The 18,972-nt window shown below is 45.8% G+C and overlaps 2 protein-coding genes across 4 annotated transcripts; both read left to right on the forward strand.

The window, feature by feature from the left end:
- Positions 1-8,145: 8,145 nt before the first annotated feature.
- On the forward strand, positions 8,146-17,593 carry LOC123445377. 3 transcript variants are annotated; one of them, XM_045122351.1, is made up of 3 exons: positions 8,146-9,483; positions 14,157-14,342; positions 17,053-17,593. In XM_045122351.1, the coding sequence occupies exon 1, from the start codon at positions 8,190-8,192 to the stop codon at positions 9,423-9,425; it is 1,236 nt and encodes a 411-aa protein (XP_044978286.1). In that variant the 5' UTR covers positions 8,146-8,189; the 3' UTR covers positions 9,426-9,483; positions 14,157-14,342; positions 17,053-17,593. The 3 variants fall into 3 exon arrangements, with proteins under 3 accessions (XP_044978286.1, XP_044978285.1, XP_044978287.1); XM_045122350.1 differs by having other exon boundaries at positions 17,118-17,593; XM_045122352.1 differs by lacking the exon at positions 14,157-14,342 and having other exon boundaries at positions 17,118-17,593.
- On the forward strand, positions 14,337-15,737 carry LOC123445378 (putative glutaredoxin-C2). The gene has a single exon (XM_045122353.1). It carries the CDS (start codon positions 15,186-15,188, stop codon positions 15,498-15,500), a length of 315 nt encoding a protein of 104 aa, XP_044978288.1. The 5' UTR covers positions 14,337-15,185; the 3' UTR covers positions 15,501-15,737.
- Positions 17,594-18,972: the final 1,379 nt, after the last annotated feature.

Raw genomic sequence — 18,972 nt, forward strand, 5'->3', positions numbered from 1 at the left:
GACGGACAAAATGGATCGCCAAGCACATCATTGCAGAGTGGAGCCACTCAGATCGCTCCCATTCTGGACCGAGCCTCCAAATCTCGAGCGAAAAAAGAGATCACCACCAGAAGAGGAAGCAGGAGGCGACGGATCGATGACATGAGATGAGAAGAAGGGTGGAGGCATGGAGGTGAACAAGAACCGGTGGGTGGAACACCGTCCGGAAGAACCTGGAGCTCAACTTCCGCTTTACCCGTCGCAGCCTCGCCGTCATCAGCCTCTTCGGCCTCGCCAGCCCCATCCTCTTAGCATCGTTCACAAATTCATAAGGTCCCCATCTACTCCCATATCTCATTCTCAGTTCTCCAAACCCTAAAAGAAATATGTACGTGTGGTTGGAAGGGATGCAACATATACAGAAAGTTTTGATCCACCGGATGGCAGAAGAATATATTGGTGATGGCTGGTGATGAAAGGGTCCATGAATAAAGGGTCCGGTATGAGACCACACAAGGTAATTACACCTCTCGCTCAGATTGATTCATGATTTATTTCATTGGGGCTATCTTTGTTCACGGTCCTCTTGTGATTGCATCGGATTATGGTGTTCCAGCTGATGGTTGATCGGTGTTATTTTAGGTACTTACGTTTTACATAGCTTCAAATGAACATGAGGCTGAAGGGGGGTTTAGGAAACGATTCTGGTGTTAACGCGGACACTACTTCATCATGAATATTATCTTCCCCTGAATCAAGTGGACCAAGTTGAGGTATGAATAGTGTAGTATTACAAGAAGGTAATTAATTAAGTACTACAGTTTTCTGTTCTCTAATTTGTCAATACCTGCAGTTTTACTATGGTACATACATCTGATATTCGACTTGTCGTCATGTGCGAGCAAAGCGTTCCGTGCGAGGTATGACCGTGACGCCAGGCTAGCTTGTGTGAGCAACAAGGGAAAAAAATCAGCTTTCACATTTGCAGGCCTCACGACTGAGTGAAGCGTTCCGTGCGAGCGAGCGACCACGGAAACAAAACAGAGTGTTTTCCATGGAATCGTTGTTGTCCCTTCACGAGTGAAGGTGCGCTGTTTCCTGCCCTCCCACCTTACCTCCTTCTCATTTTTTTTGGGGCCATCAGTCCTTGTCTGAAAACATGAAGTAGCACAATTCTTTTTCTGAACAACTCAAGTAGAATTCATAACTATATAGATCCAGACCGTGCACGAGTGCACACACGCTTGTGGATGTGGTTATGTGCTTTCATAGTTCCATTGCGCTTGCACGTCTACAATATCAAGGTAGAGAGAGAGAGACAAAAAAATGTGATGAGGTTGGGCTCTCATGGTGCTGTACACAGCTGGCTAACATATTTTCTGTTGTTGTTTCCTGAAGCTTCTGTGTCGTCCATGAGAGGCCGTTGTGCTTGTAAAGAGAAAAAGGAAATAATCTCTCTCATGATTGTGCATATCTCTTACTTTTTCCTAGCCTAAATGATTTTGTTGCCTCTAATCAATGATTTTGTCAAGGTTAATTTTGTCTTAACATGTGTATAGTTACCTGCCTTGGTCACCGTGCCAGAAATAATACACCTTACATAATGGAACGGAGGGAGTACCTTATAAGCCGACGGTAATTCTGAATTTTTTGATTATTTTTTAATAAAATTTAGTCTTTTCAAACTACACATGTGTCTTAGTACTACTTTAAATTTGCACCTTCTGCATACTTTATATGTTGTATTAAGCCAGGTTATATGTTGAGTAATGGACCTTTCTTTCTTGTGATATTGGCAAAACGGAGTAGCCGCTTATACAATGGAAGCATGCGCTAACTTCTGAAGTTGAACTGATGTTTATTGGTTATAGCGTCTTATGAGTTGCTTTTGTAGAAATGCATGACTTCTTTTTGTAATTGGATGGGAACCTCACCTGTGATATCGGTTATTATGATGAGTTTTAAAATTGTGCATGCTAACCTGATCTTTTCAGCTGAGTTATTTATTTCACAGATACAAATTGTGCATATGTTCAGATGCATTTACCACTGGCATGCAGAAAGGGTTAGATATCTCCATTTAAAAAATCATTGTTTACTCGAGGAGTTCCATCTTGTGTTTGAATATACTCCAACCTCCAAATCGTATGTTAGACATAATGTAGATCCATTTCAAGTGACAAGCTAACAATACAATAGTTGTCTAACCATTTCGAGGTCACTTTACATGCAAGGTAACAAGATGAGATAATCTTTTCATGAAAATTGCTAAAGGATTAGAAGGTAGGGAATATGTCCTCCTAGATATGAAGTAATTTTTGTCATACAAAACATTCTTGTATTTGCCATTTTATTTATGAGCATGCATATGATGGCACACGGACAACATGATTCTCATTGTTACTTCTTTTCCAAATTCAGTAGGCATACTTTTTTATTGGTTATATAAACATGAAGAGGATTGCTCGGAAATCAATACCAAACATTGAAATGGTGGCATTATAGGCATTATTTTTCCTAACAATAACAGTACCATGTAAGGCATAGCGCTATAGGTACTGATTAATAATACCTCCATCCATATTACTTGTTGCTCAAATGAATGTATCTAGACGTACTTCAGTGCTACAAACATTTGTTTTAGCGAGAAGTAATATGGATCAGAGGGAGTACAATAATTAAGTCTCCAAGGCATTTCATCTTGATGTCGCTGCTACTTCCATTCTCTGCATTGAAACTAGAAGATTGATAACTTGCGAAAGGTAAAAGTTTACCTGATATAGCATTGTATGTTTTTTTTTCTTATTTGGTGTTTAGAAAGAGATGTTGTATTTTGATTCGTCATTGACATAAAGGAGGAGTTAGGAATTAATTTAGATTGTTTTATCAAAAAAATCCTTAACAATTGTACCATCTAATTTAATTTTTATTTCCTTGAATATTCTTCTTTCTTCAACATTTTTGTTTCTAGGTTTTGTGATGTGATACTTTACAAGAGTTACTTTAGGAGCCAAAAGAGGTCATGATCAATCACGCCGTCAACCAACAAACACAACTTGAATAAAGAAGTCTCTTAGATTCTTCTCTTCAATTCCTTGACATTATTTTGAAAATTGGAGATAAACACAAGCCACCAAAAAGCACATTATTTCAAAGCATTGTAAACAATTGTATACATACTACTTTATATTCCTAACAAATAAGAGCCAAAAAACATGGGCGCAACAACGCGCGCCATCGATGATCTAGTGTGTTCGTATAACCTTAACAACTAGGGACTGTTAGAACAATCATCATACAATATATTATCTCACAAATAAGTCACATACTATTGATACATATCACTGATGATGTTCAAGGACAATACAAACTACTCACAAATACATAGGAAATGAAAATCGTCACATGATTGCCTCTAGGGCATATCTCCAACATCGACCTGGAGTGAAGTTATTGATCTGGCCAAGGTGGCTAGCCGAATCCGCATAAAACGCGACACTGTTGAAGATGAGTATCTGTCCCGACAAAAAAATCATGTCACAACGGACGCCATCGTCGAACTAGAGGTGAGCCATTTAGCCATTTCGATCACACATCGGGAATTACGTGAGCCACCAATGTCGAAGTTGAATCTGGCGGATCATATCTAGGGTCCCGAGCTAGTGATCTTAGCTTAATGGTAACATGGCCAAGAGGGACACAATGTTTTACCCAGGTTCAGGCCCTCCCGAAGAGGTAAAACCTTGTGTCATGCTTCTATTGTATTGATTGGTGCATGGGTATAAAGTACGAGATGATCTACCTCGAGACCACACACGAATGAATCTAACCCTACAATCTAATCACATTGGCTTATATAGGCACCGGGGTATGTAGGTCGGTTACATCAAGGGATAAACATGCAGATGATTTAAATGTGACTTGAAATATGCACCAAGTCTTCAAAGGATTTCATCTTGAGTATGTCATGGAGCATGACAAATGTGGCCCACTCTTCGGGCGTGTGGGGTCCTCGGCCAGCCCATGATTGGGGTGCCGACATGATTAGCACCCCCCTAGTCCATGACACTGTCAGCAAGCGCACTCAATAGTGCGGCGGCCAGGGCAGGCGAGGATGATGCACCTATAGAGACATACCGACGGCTAGTGATTCTTTTTTTGGTGATGCAAACGCGTGGCCAGCGGTTGCGACGATGGAGACAATCTTCTGCGCAAGAACGCTCTAGGGTCATGCCGTGTGACAACTCATGGGATCCTGCCGCGACCTGCACAAGGGTGTTGGTGGTTGCTCATGCAAGAGGTTGCAAACTTGGAAATGTGTGTGCGAGACAGTGAAGGGAGGATGAGATGCACGTGTAAGACAAAGATGACGTAAGTGATGACACGGGGCACAATACAGCCGCGCTATACTAGCGTCGCGCCGCAAAAAAGGCAATTATAGCGCACGCGCAACGCGGCGGACAGCTCCAGCGGGCGCGAAAAAACCGCGCGCGCTAAAACGAGTTGGGCGCGCTGGCCATAGCCTCATCCCGCTTTGTGTATTTCGGGCGTCTACTTCCGCGCGCGGCAGACTCGAGCGCGCGCGCGAACTCGCCCCTTTTCTTCCTCCTTTGCTCCCGCGCGCGCCGGCGCCAGCGCCCCTGCCACCATGGACGCGCACACCGGCACCCCGCTGACCCCGCTGTACAGCCGCGACCCCCCCGCCGCCGCCGCCGCAGACGCAGCCGCCGCCACCGCCGCCGCCGCCGAAAACCCTAGCGCGGCGGGCGTTGGCGCTGGCGCCGCCGACGCCGCCGGAGCTCCGCCGACCGTCGGCCTCGCGTGCAGCCTCTTCTTGCCGTCGCGGATGACCACGCCGACGGGTGGCGTCGCGCCGGCGCCGTCCCGTGCCGCCGCCGCACCGTCAAAGCTCCCCAATGCGTCGGAGCCGAAGAAAGGAAAAACATCCGCGAAGAAGAAGGCGACGGACGGCTCTGGCAGCTCGAAGGCGAAGAAGAAGGTTGCAGGGCGGCGGACGGGCGCGGCGTCTACCGAAGCGCCGGCGAGCTCACTCGTTGAGCCGGCGGCCGACGCGCACCACGTGTTCGACGAAATGCCCCCAAGGTGAAAAAAATTCCAACTTTTATTTTCTTGTTATTTTTTCAATACATCATCATATAGATAGCTTATATTTGCATTGTTCAAAAAAACTTTGTAGTCTCAACGATGATGCATACATGTCAACTATGGGTGTTGGGTCCAACAATTCGCATTGGTCTTAAACCAATGACATCCATTTGGACGACCATGAGTTTGAGGTGGACGAGGAGGGTGAGGGCATTGTCGAGGCGCCGAAAGGAATAGCGGGCAATTACACCACCAACGATGACAAATTACTATGCAATACTTGGTTGCAAGTGTCGAGGGATTCATCCGTTGGAGGTGATCAAAGTAGAGATGCTTATTGGGGGCGAATGAAAGAACACTTTGATGCTCAGAACGTGAGTGGAATTGACCGCTCCGAGAGATCACTTCGGTCCCGATGGTCGACAATCAACTCGGATTGTCAAAAGTGGGCGGTCGCACAAAAGGCAGTTGACAAGCTTAACCCAAGTGGCACAAATGAGGATGATAGAGTAAGTGGCATCTCATACATGTTCATCATACTTGTTTTTGGTGTCTGAAGTGCTAACTTGTTTTGTTTTTCTTGTAGTACAACATTGCACAAAACTTGTTCAAAGAAGAGACGAGGACAACCAAGAAGGGGAAGATCAAGAAAGGAAAGATCTTTACCTTGCCTCATTGCTACGAAGTGTTGAAGGATGATGAGAAATGGAAGAAGCGTGAAGATTTGGATGATTTGCATTTGAGCAACAAACGCAAGCGCACAATTGAGTTGAATGATGATGATGAGGAGGATGATGCATCAAGTGATGACGGCAAGAGAAGCCCCACACCCAACTCGGTTTCATACTCGAAACCAAAACGACCGGATGGGTGCAAGAAGGACAAAACCGAAAAGAAGTATGTCAACCTTGCCCGTGAAGAAGTGTTGATTCAAAAAAGAGCCATGATCCGCACAATGGGTGGCGGTGGACTTGGCGGCATGGGTGCCGGTGGCCTCGGCGCCATGGGAGGCATGGGCCTCGGCGCCATGGGAGGCTTGGGTGGCTTCGGAGCCATGGGAGGCATGGGTGCACCTCCGGCTGCCATGGGAGGCATGGGTGGCTTTGGAGCACCCTCCAACGCTATGGGAGGCATGGGTGGCATGAGTTTTGCTTCTCTCATGGGAGGCATGGGTGCACCTCCGGCCATGGGTGGAATGTCTTTCCATGTGCCTCACACACATACCCATGAAAATGCCGTTGAAGATCTTGCCAAGACCGTCGAAGCTACACGTGATGCGGTGCGTGATGAGGTTAGGGAGGAAGATTCATCTTTGAAGGCGGAAGAATCATCTTCGGAAGAAGACGAGGAAGATGATTGATGTGTTATATGTCTTCAACTTTGTTGGATGAACTTGTATTTTGAACTTGGTTTGCATTTTGAACTTGGTTGGATGAACTTGTGGGCATGACTTTTATTTATCAACTTTTTTGTGTTAAATTTCACATGTTCATTGCATTTTGATGAATGCTTCAAACTATTTTTTGTCCAAATGCCATATATTTGGGTGCTGCTGCAGCGGCGCGCGCGCTGCATTTTTGCGCGCTGCTGGAGCGGAGCGCGCGCTGCATTTCAAAGCTGCTGCTGGAGCCAGCGCTGCGCGACGCGCAAAACCAGTCGACCAGCGCGCGGCAAACTCGTTTTTTAGGCGCGGCGCGAAGCGCGCCTGTTGGAGATGCTTAACGAGTTTGCCGCGCGCTGGTCGCCTGGTTTTGCGCGTCGCGCAGCGCTGGCTCCAACAGCCGCGCTATAATGCAGCGCGCGCGCCGCTCCAGCAGTGCCCAAAAATGCAGCGCGGGCACAATTTTTTTTAATAAATAGATTGCATTAATAAAAAAGATACAAAGTTATTTTACATAGATAGCAACTAGATAGGTAGTTCGAAAACATAGATAGATAGTTCGGTGGTAGATAGTTCGATAAAAAAAAAACTAATCCTAGTCGCTCCAGTCATCTGCACCACCATCATCGTCGGTGTCGTCGGTGGTTGACAGCCAGATGTCAAACCAACGTTCATCTTCTTCAGTGAAGAAGGACCTCCCGCCTGCATTGACGACGTCGGCCTGCGCACACGCCAAAGCCTTTCGACGACGTCTGTCCAACCGCTCCTCGCGGCGCCGGCGCGTGTCCTCCTCACGGCGCCGTTCCCAGTATTCCTGCTCGTAGGCGACGTCTTCCGGGTGGCGCCGGTGCCACTCCGCCATGACCCGCTCGTCCTCCTGGGCGACGAGGAGGCGGCGCTGCAGCGCAGTGTGCTCCGCACGGTCTTGTGCGGAGTTTAGACGAGGCGGCGGGGCCAGGTCTAACGCCTGCTGGAGCGTGCGGACGTCCGGAAAATTCATATGCAGTCGCGGCCTGCCTAGGCGCCACGCCGCCGCGTCGAACGCGCGGGCGGCCTCGTGCGCCGTGTCGTAGGTGCCGAGGCTCAGCCGGAGATCGCCGGAGCGTATCTCGGCGTAAAACCCGCCGTTGGGGCGCTGGCGAACGCCGCGGTAGCCCGACGCAGAACGGCGGCGGCGGCGGCATGGTGGCTCGGCGGCGGCGGCGGCGCGAGAGGCAGAGAGAACGCGGCGGCGGCGCGAGAGGCAGAGGGAGAGAGAACGCGTCGCGAGAAGCAGGGCAGCGCGCTGCCTTTATGGGCGCGCGGGACGCGGCGCCGCAAAAATAGCGCGCGGGCTGCCGCCTTTTCGCGCGCGCGCTAGCGGTTCCCGCGCGCACGGTTATCCCTCCGCCGCTGGAGCGTGCATTTCAGTCCTGCGCGCGGTAAACTGCCGTTTTTTAGCGCGCGCGCCTTTTTGCGCGGCTGTTGAAGATGTTGTTAGTAGTGTCCTAATTCAACGGTGAAAAAGGGCTGGCGGAATACTCGAGGACGAGATGCACACGTGGGATGAAGATGACGTAAGAGGTGACGCAAGGGCACAATCCAACGGTTGAAAATGGACTAGCGGAATACTCGTGTAAGAAAAGAAAAAAAAAAGGAAGGAAACGCTCGCACATTTCCTGCTCCGCGCCCGCCGAAACCCCCTCCCTCCCGAAAATCCCCCAAACTTTGGTTGGCCAAAATCATGGACGGAGATCGACGGATCACGGCGGCCGCCGCGCTCGCGTCGGTGGCGGCGGTGCTTGGCGACGACGACCTCCTGCGCGAGATCCTCCTCCGCCTCGGCTTCCCCACCTGCCTCGTCCACGCCGCCCTCGTCTCCAAGCGGTGGCTCCACCACGCCTCCGACCCGGCCTTCCTCCGCCGCTTCCGCGAGCGCAACCCGCCCCGCCTCCTCGGCGTCTGCGTCGGCTACCCCGGCAGGTATCGTTTCGTGCCTCTCCCGCAGCAGCCCCCGGAGCTCGCCGCCCCCATACGCCGCGCGACCTCCTCCTGCGACGCCGCCTTCGCCCGCAGATGCCCGCGAATCAAGCACTGCCGGAACGGCCGCCTCATCATCGAGGTCTTCCACGCTGGCAGATTCGATCACCCCCTCGTGCTGCCGCTTCTCACCGGGGAGGCTGCTGCCGACCTCCTACGGATCCGGCCCCACCGTGACCGCTGGGAGGGACACACTCAAACGGGATTCACTGAGATGTTCCTACCCGAGGATGGGCGCCGCGATGGCATCACCTTGGTGAATCTGTGGAGGAACTGGCCAAAAGTGTATGCGGAGATGGGCGTCCTGGGATCTTGCAGATCTGATAGATGGGACGCCCCTGCCAGGGGTCGGGCAGAGATAGAGCTCCCGGATGACATCGTCTTCCTTGAAATGCTACCACCCATCCATGGCAAAGTCTTCATGGTGACCAACTTAGGGTACACCTTGGGTCTAGATTTGGCCACCAGGAGCCTTTTCACCCTAGAGCTACCAGTTGGAGTGCGGGGCAACTATATGCTCTCATGTGCAGAAGATTCCGGGCTCTATCTCGTTAGTGCAGATGGGTTTCAGCTCAGTGTGTGGCTCCGTCGGATGTCGGGCGCCGATAATGGTGCAGGCTGGCTGCTGGTGGACACATTTTGTGTCGGTGTGGGTCAGGCCTGCACACCTCGCGCAGAGGACAGTTGGGTTCCTCATGATGTTTGCCTTGATGTTGTCACGGTCGGGGACAATGCTGACTTTGTGTTCTTGGATCATCCAGCAAGTGGCTCTCTCTTTTATGTTCATATGAGGAGCAGGGTGGTTGAGAAGGTCTATCAGAGGGGGGCAGATGAATGTGGGTATAAACGTGCAGCTGCTGGCCACGTACGTGTCTCTCCTGTTATGATGATCTGGCCGCCTATCTTCCCAGCGCAGAACAAAGTGGGGCATGAGGAATGACCCCCCTGTGTTTGATCATTGTACTATCTAAACTGAGTATGAGTTCTGCAATAGAGAGGTATGTACTTTGAGTTATTTCTCTTCCTAAGAACAATAGATATTGCGGTCATGTATGTTGGTTGTTGGGTCTTAAGAATCTGTGTTTCATTTCAGTAAAAAAAACATTTTGCAGAGGTTTATTGAAATATATCCAGCAAAACTGCACCGATCTTCTAAGCTGACAGTAGTTTGTATAAAATATTCCATATATGCGGGCTTTCTGGTAATGACCAGTTGTGTAGAAAAACTTTGAATGGTGGCCAAATAAAAATGACAAGAAGCAAATGGAAGAGAAATAACTGAAAATACAGCTTTTGGCAAGGAAGTTCCTTTTGTGTTCTTGACAGGGATGGCTGAAACGATAAGACGGTATACATGTGCTGTGACGTCCATTTTTATTCACATTAAAACTGTCTTCTGTGTTCCAATTTTTATATCTACAAAGCTATAATCCAACCATCATCCCTAGTTCACTACTATTAGTTCTAAGGGAAAATTTGATAGATGCCATTAAATGAAGTTTTATCCCAATGGCAGCCAGAAAACATATGTGATGCATGGTGTCCACAAACTCCATAACAATGGGTATTCCTTGTCACGGGCAGGTGGCAAAAACAGTAAATCAGAGTGCGCCCAGTCCTAGCTTATTAGGAACCTGATTAATCATCAACTGAATCATTGATTTGATTGCTACCACCATCCATTTTTCTATATATGGTACTAATAACTGAAGTTCAGCCTATCTTGAATCCCGACTCTTCTTCATTTTTATGCATTTGAGGCATCATTACAAAAAATATCAAAGATTAGCCACACTCCTGACCATAGCTAACTGTATCACTTTGCCCCCTCCCAAAAGCAAATATTACACGAGGTGCTGGAATTCATTAGATGGAGTTTTATCCCAAATTCCCAGTGGTTTCCAGAAAAAAGAATTTAAACCTAGCTTATCAGGTACCTGGTTAATCATCAGCTGAAGGAGTTATTTTGTCTGGTGCCACCATCCTTTTTTTCCGTAGATATGATACTAATAGCTAAACTTCCGCCTGTCTTCAATCTCGATTCTTCTAAAAAAAAAAACTTACTGAGCACATCATTAAAAATATTATCTCAGATTAGCCACTCTCCTGGCCCCAACTAACTATGATTTTGGCCCCTCCCAGAAGCAAAGATACAAAAGGCTATAGAATAAAACCTTCCAACAGAGAACATATATTCTACCCAATCAGCCACATCTCATAAGGATTCCCTTACACGGTTACACCTTAATTAAGCCTGCAATACTGCGCCGACCATGCGGTCCTCTTTATTTGCCGCATTCATCGATAAATAAGCACCTTTGGGTCATCACCATCATAAAACACCAAGAAACAACAGCCTACATCTAGCTCAAGTGAACTGAGCTGATCAGCTGATCGACCACAAAGCCCCAAGAAACAACAGCCTACATCTAGCTCAAGTGAACTGAGCTGATCAGATGATCGACCACAAAGCCCCAATAAACACATCCTACAGCTAGCCACCAATTGGCTCGATCAGCAATTCGGGACAAGGTGGTGAAGCTAGCGTCGCAGCGCACGGTGGTGATCTTCGGGGTGAGCAATTGCTTCATGTGCCACGTGGTGAAGACGCTTTTCATAGAGCTGGGCGTGAGTTGGACGGTGCGAGCTGGACAAGGACCCCTGAGGGAAGGACGTCGAGAGGGCTCTTGCTGGCATGGTCGTTCGGAGCCCACCTGTGTCGGCGGTTTTCATCGACGGCAGGCTCGTCAGACCCACCGACCAGGTCATGACGCTGCACCTTGGTGGCCAGCTTGTGCCGCTCAGCCAGCTTGTGCCGCTCAGCCAGGTTGGCACCCTCTGGTACTGATGCGTGTGTGCAGTTATGGGTGATCGCAGCCTCGAAATCAAGCTAAGCTAGTGATCATATAGTGCGTGCAGTGCAACTACATAATTTTGGGACCCTCTGGCTCAATGGCTGATGCGTGTGTGCAGTTATGTGTGATCGCAACCTCGAAATCGAGCTAAGTTAGTGATCATATAGTGTGTGCAATGCAGCTATGTAGTTTGGGAAAGGCATCAAACATATTGACGGTTAGGGATGGAAATGGAAATTTGCAAAACGGAAGCAAAAATGGAAAGAAAAACGGAACGGTGTTTTCCGGCGGAACAAGCACGGAAATGGAACTTTCCATTTTTACTATGAAACTATGGCTGCTTTGTAGCCCAACCACCAAACAAAACATAATGACATAGTGATCAGAATGACCCATGTGAGGCACCGAGGCCCAACTTCCATGACCATGCATGTAGTCAACTTGACCCTATGTCATTCTCCAGTACTATTATAATACTATGCTCAGTTGCTAACCTAATCATATTATTTGGTAACCATGTTAATAGTTGATTAAGTTTGGTAGTATGCTTGTGTTTTCTCTATGGGTAGGGTTTTATGTTCCGACCAACACCCACTTCTGTTTTTGTGTCCGCTTCGTATTCGCTCGGTGTTCATTTCCGGTTGTATATGCTTCCATATTCATTTTCGGGGTTTCTGTATTTATTTCCACTTTCACACAAAAATGAAAACAAATGTGGCAGCACCCATTTCTGTCCGTTTTCGCTCCATTGTCTGTTTCCGCTCCATTTTCATCCCTATTATCGGTCATGATCTTTTAGTTTTACCGCCAGAAGCAATGGATGCTTTGTGATGAGCATCCTGAGCAATATTAAAGAAGTTTATGCTTATCTTATCATATCGTTGCTTAATTTGACACATTGCTTAATTTAGCCAGCTGTTGTGCTAAGATCGTGAGAGAATCCACATTATATATAATGCACCTTCATAAATGGAGAATATAGTGTCGTGTCGTACACGTTTTTCTCAGAGCTATATAACAGTAGTACATAATCAGAGGTATATGCACTAATTCAGGGAGGTTAGTATGTTGAGGTAGATGCCCTGGTCCAGTGAGCTAGGAGGTATTGTACGAGCTAAAAACAAGGATCTACCTAGGCTGCATTTGGCGTCACAATGGATAATTTGTTTCTCAAATAAATATGTTTATACTTTAAGCAAATGATGTCGATGACTGGAGGTAGAGCACTTCATGGGCTAGGGTGACCTCCATGTCGCTTTACAAACCCCACGGAAATTCTGAATACATGCCATCATCCTAAGTACAGACACACCAATTGGGTGCTATTTGTTTAACCCTTTTCTTGTATACTTTTGTTGCTAATTTTCCATTGCAGATTACAAAATAAGTATACACAATTCAGAAATCACAAACAGAGCGGGTTTAGATAGTATTACCTCTGTCCCAAATTTCTTGTCTCAAATTTTTCTAGATACGGATGTATCTAACTCTAGAACGTGTCTAAATGCATCCGTATCTAGACAAATCCAAGGAAAGTTATTTGGGACGGAGGGAGTAGTTGATATATTGATATAAAGGTCTAAAAGATATGCTAGGTCAAGATTAACCTTCTTTTTGTTCTAGGGTCTTTTTGGTAATCTCATCCCTATCACGAGAAATTAAGAGATATTTCAAGGCTTCTGTAACAATGTGAAAAGGTGTTTTTCACTATCAAGTTCGCACAATAGCTAGTTTGACAGTGTAATCTAATCCTGGTATCCATGCATGAGAATGACGGTCCTTTTTGGGAAGTTTGTACTGTGTTTAATCAGTGTTCAAGAAAGCGTTTTCAAGCGACGCTTAAGCGCTGAGCGATGGCAAAGCGCTCGCTTTTGCCTTAAGTGGTAGATTAATTTTTTTTTTTTTAAATTTGGCCAGAATTTGACTGTTTTTGAACTACTTTTGCTTGTCTGCTTGCGCAATAATGGGAATATCCCATTTATCTTATTATTAGGCTCTGTTTGGGAACTATTTCCTTCATATGCTGGCAAAATTATGGCCACATGATCTCTATTAAGCTATGACTATTTGAACTGAACTGCATTTTAGTTGTTATTTTGCTTGTTATGTGTGTTAAGCTTCATGCACTAGCCAACGCAACCAAAAGTCCGAACTTACGGAAAGGGCTAGGCAATCCACATATACTGTAACAATGTGAACTTAATGTGTATTCGCTATGGTGTGAACTGTATTTTAGATGGCTATTCAATTACACATGTGCCATGTTTCCTATTTTCCTGTGTATATTATTCAAAATCTGTCAAGTTCTAGCCAATTTCAAAAAACGCTTAAGTGCGATTAAGCTGCGCTTAAGCGTCCATTGCTCTAAGCTGTGACCTTCCGCTTCGCTTACGCTTTCCTCTTTTTTAAACATTGTGTTTAATTTCTCTCCTTGGTTTGAATAATGTTTGGATGCATATAATTTATCATGACTGTCGAAACAATGTGTGCAACTCTATCTGCTATTTGCCTGATACAAATTTCAGTAGATTCTTGCATGTACCGGTTACCAGCTTGATTAGCAGATACTGAGCTTAGCAATGCGAATGTGAAGAGTTCATGTCAGACTCACAGCCGTAGGACACTAGGTGTTGCAGTCATGTAAGATTGATGTTAATAACTTCTGTCATTTCATTAAGAGAAGGTGTCAAGGTTTACAGAAGTGTATTGCGAGATATCCTCCTGAACTGCACTGAATCTTCTAAGCTTGACTGCAGTATGTATATTCCATATATGAAGACTTGTCAGTAATGATTTTTTTTTTGGAGCCGAAACAGAAGGAGCTGTACCTTTGCATTGAAGATAAGGAATTTATCATTGCGACCAGTGGTGTAAAAAACCTTTGGAAGAAGGGTAAGTAGAAATGAGGAGCAGCAACTGGAACATAAATGACTGAAAGTACAACTTGTGGGAAGGGAACTTCATTTGTGTTCTCGAAGGGATGGCTCAAACGATACAACAAGGTGTGCATGTTGAATGTTAGTTGTGATATCCATCTTCCACATTAAAACTTATTTATTTTTTGCAAAAAAAGATTGTACAATCCGTCCATCATCACTAGTTCACTATTAGTAGTTCTAGGGGAGATTGTTAGGTGTGGTCTGGAGCTAGTTTTCTACTTAATTTAGTGGCAGCCATTAGATGAAGGGTTTTAGATGTGATGCATCATGCCCACAACTCCACACAACCAATATTCCTTCTCATGCACAAATGGCAAAACACTAGCAATTAGGGTGGATCTAAACCTAGCTTATCAGGATCCGTTAAATCATCAGCTGAAGCACTGATTCAGTTGATACCACAAAAGTTAAGCCTATCTTGAATCTTGATTCTTCGCATCATTTTTCTATGTGTGATACTAACAAGAAAAGTTCAGCCTGTCTCGAATCTTGCTTCTTCTTCATCTTTACTTATTCGAGACACTACTAAAAAATATCGAAGATCAGCCACTCTCCCGGCCATAGCTAACTGTATGATTTTGGCCCCTACCAAAAGCAAAGATTACAAAAGGAGGTGGCTAGAATAGAACCTTTAGACAGAGAACATATATTCTTCCCGATTAGCCACATCTCATAGCGCGATTCCTTTGCACCTCAATTAAGCCTGCAATACTGCGCCGACCACTCCCTCCTCTTTACCCGCCGCGGTCATCTATAAATAAGCACCGTTGGGTCATTACCATCATAAAACTCCAAGAACACAACAGCCTCTAGCTAGCTCACCTGAACTGAGCTAATCAGATCGATCGATCACAAAGCCCCAAGACACAAGAGCCTACAGCTAGCCACCAATTCGCTCGATCAACAATGGCGGACAAAGTGATGAAGCTGGCGTCGCAGCGGGCAGTGGTGATCTTCGGGGCGAGCAACTGCTGCATGTGCCACACGGTGAAGACGCTCTTCACGGAGCTGGGCGTGAGCTGGACTGTGCACGAGTTGGACAAGGACCCCCAAGGGAAGGATGTCGAGAGGGTGCTTTCCAGCATGGTCGGACGGAGCCCACCCGTGCCGGTGGTCTTCATCGGCGGAAGGCTCATTGGATCCACTGACAAGGTCATGACGCTGCACCTCGGCGGTCAGCTGGTGCCACTCCTCCGCCAGGCCGGCGCCCTTTGGCTCTGAAGAGTCATGGACAGCAGTAGTGGCTGATGCGTGCGTGCAGTTATGTGTGATCGTAACCTCGAAATCGAGCTAAGCTAGTGATCATATAGTGTGTGCAGTGCAGCTACATAATTTTGGAAAGGTCATCAAACATATTAGTGGTCATGATCTTTCAGTTTTACTGCTTGTTGTCATATAACAGAACAATGGATGCTTTGTGATGAGTATCCTGAGCAATAATAAAGGAGCTTATGCGTATCTTGTCGTTGCTTAATTTGATGCTTTGCTTATGGAGCTGGCTTTCTGCTAAGACCGTCAGAGAATCCATGGTATATATAATCCTCCTCAGTAAATGGAGAATATAGTGATTCTAAAAAAAGAGAGGAGAATATAGTGCCATATCGTATATGTTTTTATTGGAGCTATATAATGGTAGTAGATAATTGGAGGTAAATGCACTGTTTCAGGGAGGTTAGTATGTTGAGGCAGATGCATTGGTCCAGTGAGCCCAGTATGGTACGAGCTAAAAAAGGATCTACATAGGCTGCATTTGGCATCGCAGTAGATCATTTGTTTGCCCAATAAATGTGTTTCTACTTTAAGTGAATGATGTCGATGGCCGGAGGTAGAGCACTCCATGGGCCACGTTGACCTTTATTTCGTTTTACAAACCCCAGGGAACATCCGAATACATGCTGTCATCCTAAGTAGACATACCGATTGGGTGCTATTTGTTTAACCCTTTTTTTTCTATACTTATGTTGCTAATTTTCCATCGCAGATTAAAATAAGTACATTGCAATGCAATTCAGTAACCACAAACTGATTGGGTTTAGATTAGTATATAGTTGATATAAAGGTCTAAAAGATATGGTAGGTCAAGATTAACCTTCTTTTCATTCTATGTTCTATTCGGTAATCTCATCCCTATCACAAAGAGATATGTCAAGGCTTCTATAACAAAGTGAAAAGGTGTTTTCCACTATCAAGTTCCCAGACTAGCTAGTTTGACAGTGTCATGTAATCCTGGTATCCATGCATAAGATTGGCAGTCTTTTTTGGGAAGTTTTTACCTGTATTTGTTGAAAGGGCCATCCCTCATGCATAGCTTATCATCACATCCTGAATAGGAAGGTATTTTGCTGACGAGGAAATGGAAATTGATGAGATATCAAAATTATCTGGATGGGTTTGATTGGATCTCCTCTAACTAATGTATGCTATTTGACTGTGTTTAATTCCTCTACTTGGTTGGAAACATGTTTGCATGCATAGAATTCGTCATGACTGTCGAAACAATGTGTGCAACTCTATCTGCTATTTGCCCGATATACAAAATATAGTAGATTTTTGCATGTACTGGTTGCCATCTTGATTAGCAGATAGTGAGCTTAGCAATGCAAATGTGTAGAGTTCATGTCACAGACTCACATCCGTAGAACACTAGGTGTTGTAGTCATCTAAGATTGATCTTAATAACCTTTGTCATTTCATTGTAAGAACATGAAGTTTACAGAGGTGTATTATGAGATATCCAGCTGAACTGCACTGAATCTTGTAAGCTTGACTGCAGTGTGTATAAGATATATCATATATGAAGACCTGTCAGTAATGAAGATTTTTTTTTACCGGAAACAGAAGGAGCTCTGCCTTTGCATGGAAGATAAAGAATTTATCATAGCGACCAGTGGTGTAAAAAAACCTTTGTAAGACAGGTACGTACTAATGAGTAGCAACTGGAACAGAAATGACTGTAAGTACAAATTTTTGGCAAGCAAGCTTCATTTGTGCTCTGGATTGGGATGGCTCAAACGATACTATAAGGTGAGCATGCTGAATGTTGGTTGTCATATCCATCTTCCATAATAGTTATTTATTTTCAAAAAAATAATGGTCCACAAGGCTATTAATCCGTCCATCATCACTACTTTACTACTAGTAGTTCTAGGGGAAATCGTTAGGTGTGATCTGGAGCTAGTTCTCTACTTATTTTTGTGGTATCCACTAGATAAAGGGATTTTAGATGTGATTTATATAGCTAGATAGGAAGGTATATTGCTGATGAGGTAATGGAAATTGATGAGAGAAAAATCATCTAGATTGGTTTGATTGCATCTCCTTTGACTAATGTATGTTGATTCACTGTGTTTAATTCTACCCTTAGTTTGAAATGTGCTTTTGCATGCATTGAAGTTGTCATGAAACAATGTGTGCACCTCTATCTGCAGTCGTGCAAGATTCATCTTAATAACATCTGTCATTTCATTAAAAGAACCTGAAGTTCACAGAAGTGTATTGTGAGATATCAACCCAAACTGCAGATGCCTGCGAATCAAGCACTGCCGGAACGGCCGCCTCATCATAGGGTTCTGCAACGATGGCTGATTCGATTACTCCCTCACTCCGCTGCTCGCCGGGGAGGCCGCAGCCGTCCTCCCGACGACCCCGCTACCCCACCTTGACTGTGACACCACTCAAGATAGAATCGTCGAGATGTTCCTGCCCGGGGATGGGGGCCGCAACGGCATCACCTTGCTCTATCTTTGGGCAGTCCGTCTAAAAGTCTACGCGGAGTTGTACGTCCTGGGATACGGCGGATGGGGCGTCCCTGCCACCGCAGTGCCAGAACTTGAGCTCTCGTTTGACACAGGCTTCCTTCAAGAAATCCTACCACCTGTCCATGTCAAGGTCTTCGTGGTGACCGCCTCAGGGTACACCCTGGGTCTGGGTCTAGATTTGGTGGCGGCAAGCTTCTTCACCCTTCAGCTCCCAGTTAGCGTGCGCCGCAATTACAAGCTCTCATGTGCGGAGGATTCTGGGCTCTATCTCGTCGGTGTAGACGGGTTTCAGCTCACTGTGTGGCTCCATCGGATGTCGGGCAACGGCAATGGTGCAGGCTGGCTGCTGGTGGACACATTTTATGTCTGTGAGGGTGAGGCATGCACACGTCTTGTAAGGGACGGTTGGATTCCTCCCGGTGATTATCTTGATGTTGTTGTGGTCGGGGACAATGCCGACTTTGTGTTCTTGGATCATGCAGCAAGTGGTGTTGTCTTTTATGTTCATCTGAGGAGCAGGGTCGTTGAGAAAGTCCATCAGAGGATGCCAGAAAAATGCTGGGAACCTCCCCTAATAGCTCTCTCTCCCGTTGTGATGATCTGGCCGCCTGTTTTTCCTGCACGGGATGTAGGACATGATCAAGAGGAATGACCCCCCTGTGTTTGATTTTGTAATATCATCACTGGGTATGACTTCTGTAATAGAGAGGTATGTCCTCTGACTAATGTATTCTATTTCACCGTGCTTAGTACCTCTCCTTAGTTTGGAAAGTGTTTGAAATGTGTTGAAACAATGTGTCCAAGTCTATCTGCTATTTGCTCGGAACTAAAATATAGTAGATTCTTATGTACTCCCTCTGTTCCTAAATATAAGTATTTTTAGAGATTTCATTAGGGAACTACATACGGAGCAAAATGAGTGAGTCTACACTAAA

Source organism: Hordeum vulgare, chromosome 3H, assembly GCF_904849725.1.
Source record: "Hordeum vulgare subsp. vulgare chromosome 3H, MorexV3_pseudomolecules_assembly, whole genome shotgun sequence".
NCBI classification, from domain to species: domain Eukaryota; kingdom Viridiplantae; phylum Streptophyta; class Magnoliopsida; order Poales; family Poaceae; genus Hordeum; species Hordeum vulgare.

Bases quoted from the DNA above. Each gene is read 5' to 3' on its own strand.
- LOC123445377 (XM_045122351.1), top strand. From the start codon at position 8,190: ATGGACGGAGATCGACGGATCACGGCGGCCGCCGCGCTCGCGTCGGTG.
- LOC123445378 (XM_045122353.1), top strand. From the start codon at position 15,186: ATGGCGGACAAAGTGATGAAGCTGGCGTCGCAGCGGGCAGTGGTGATC.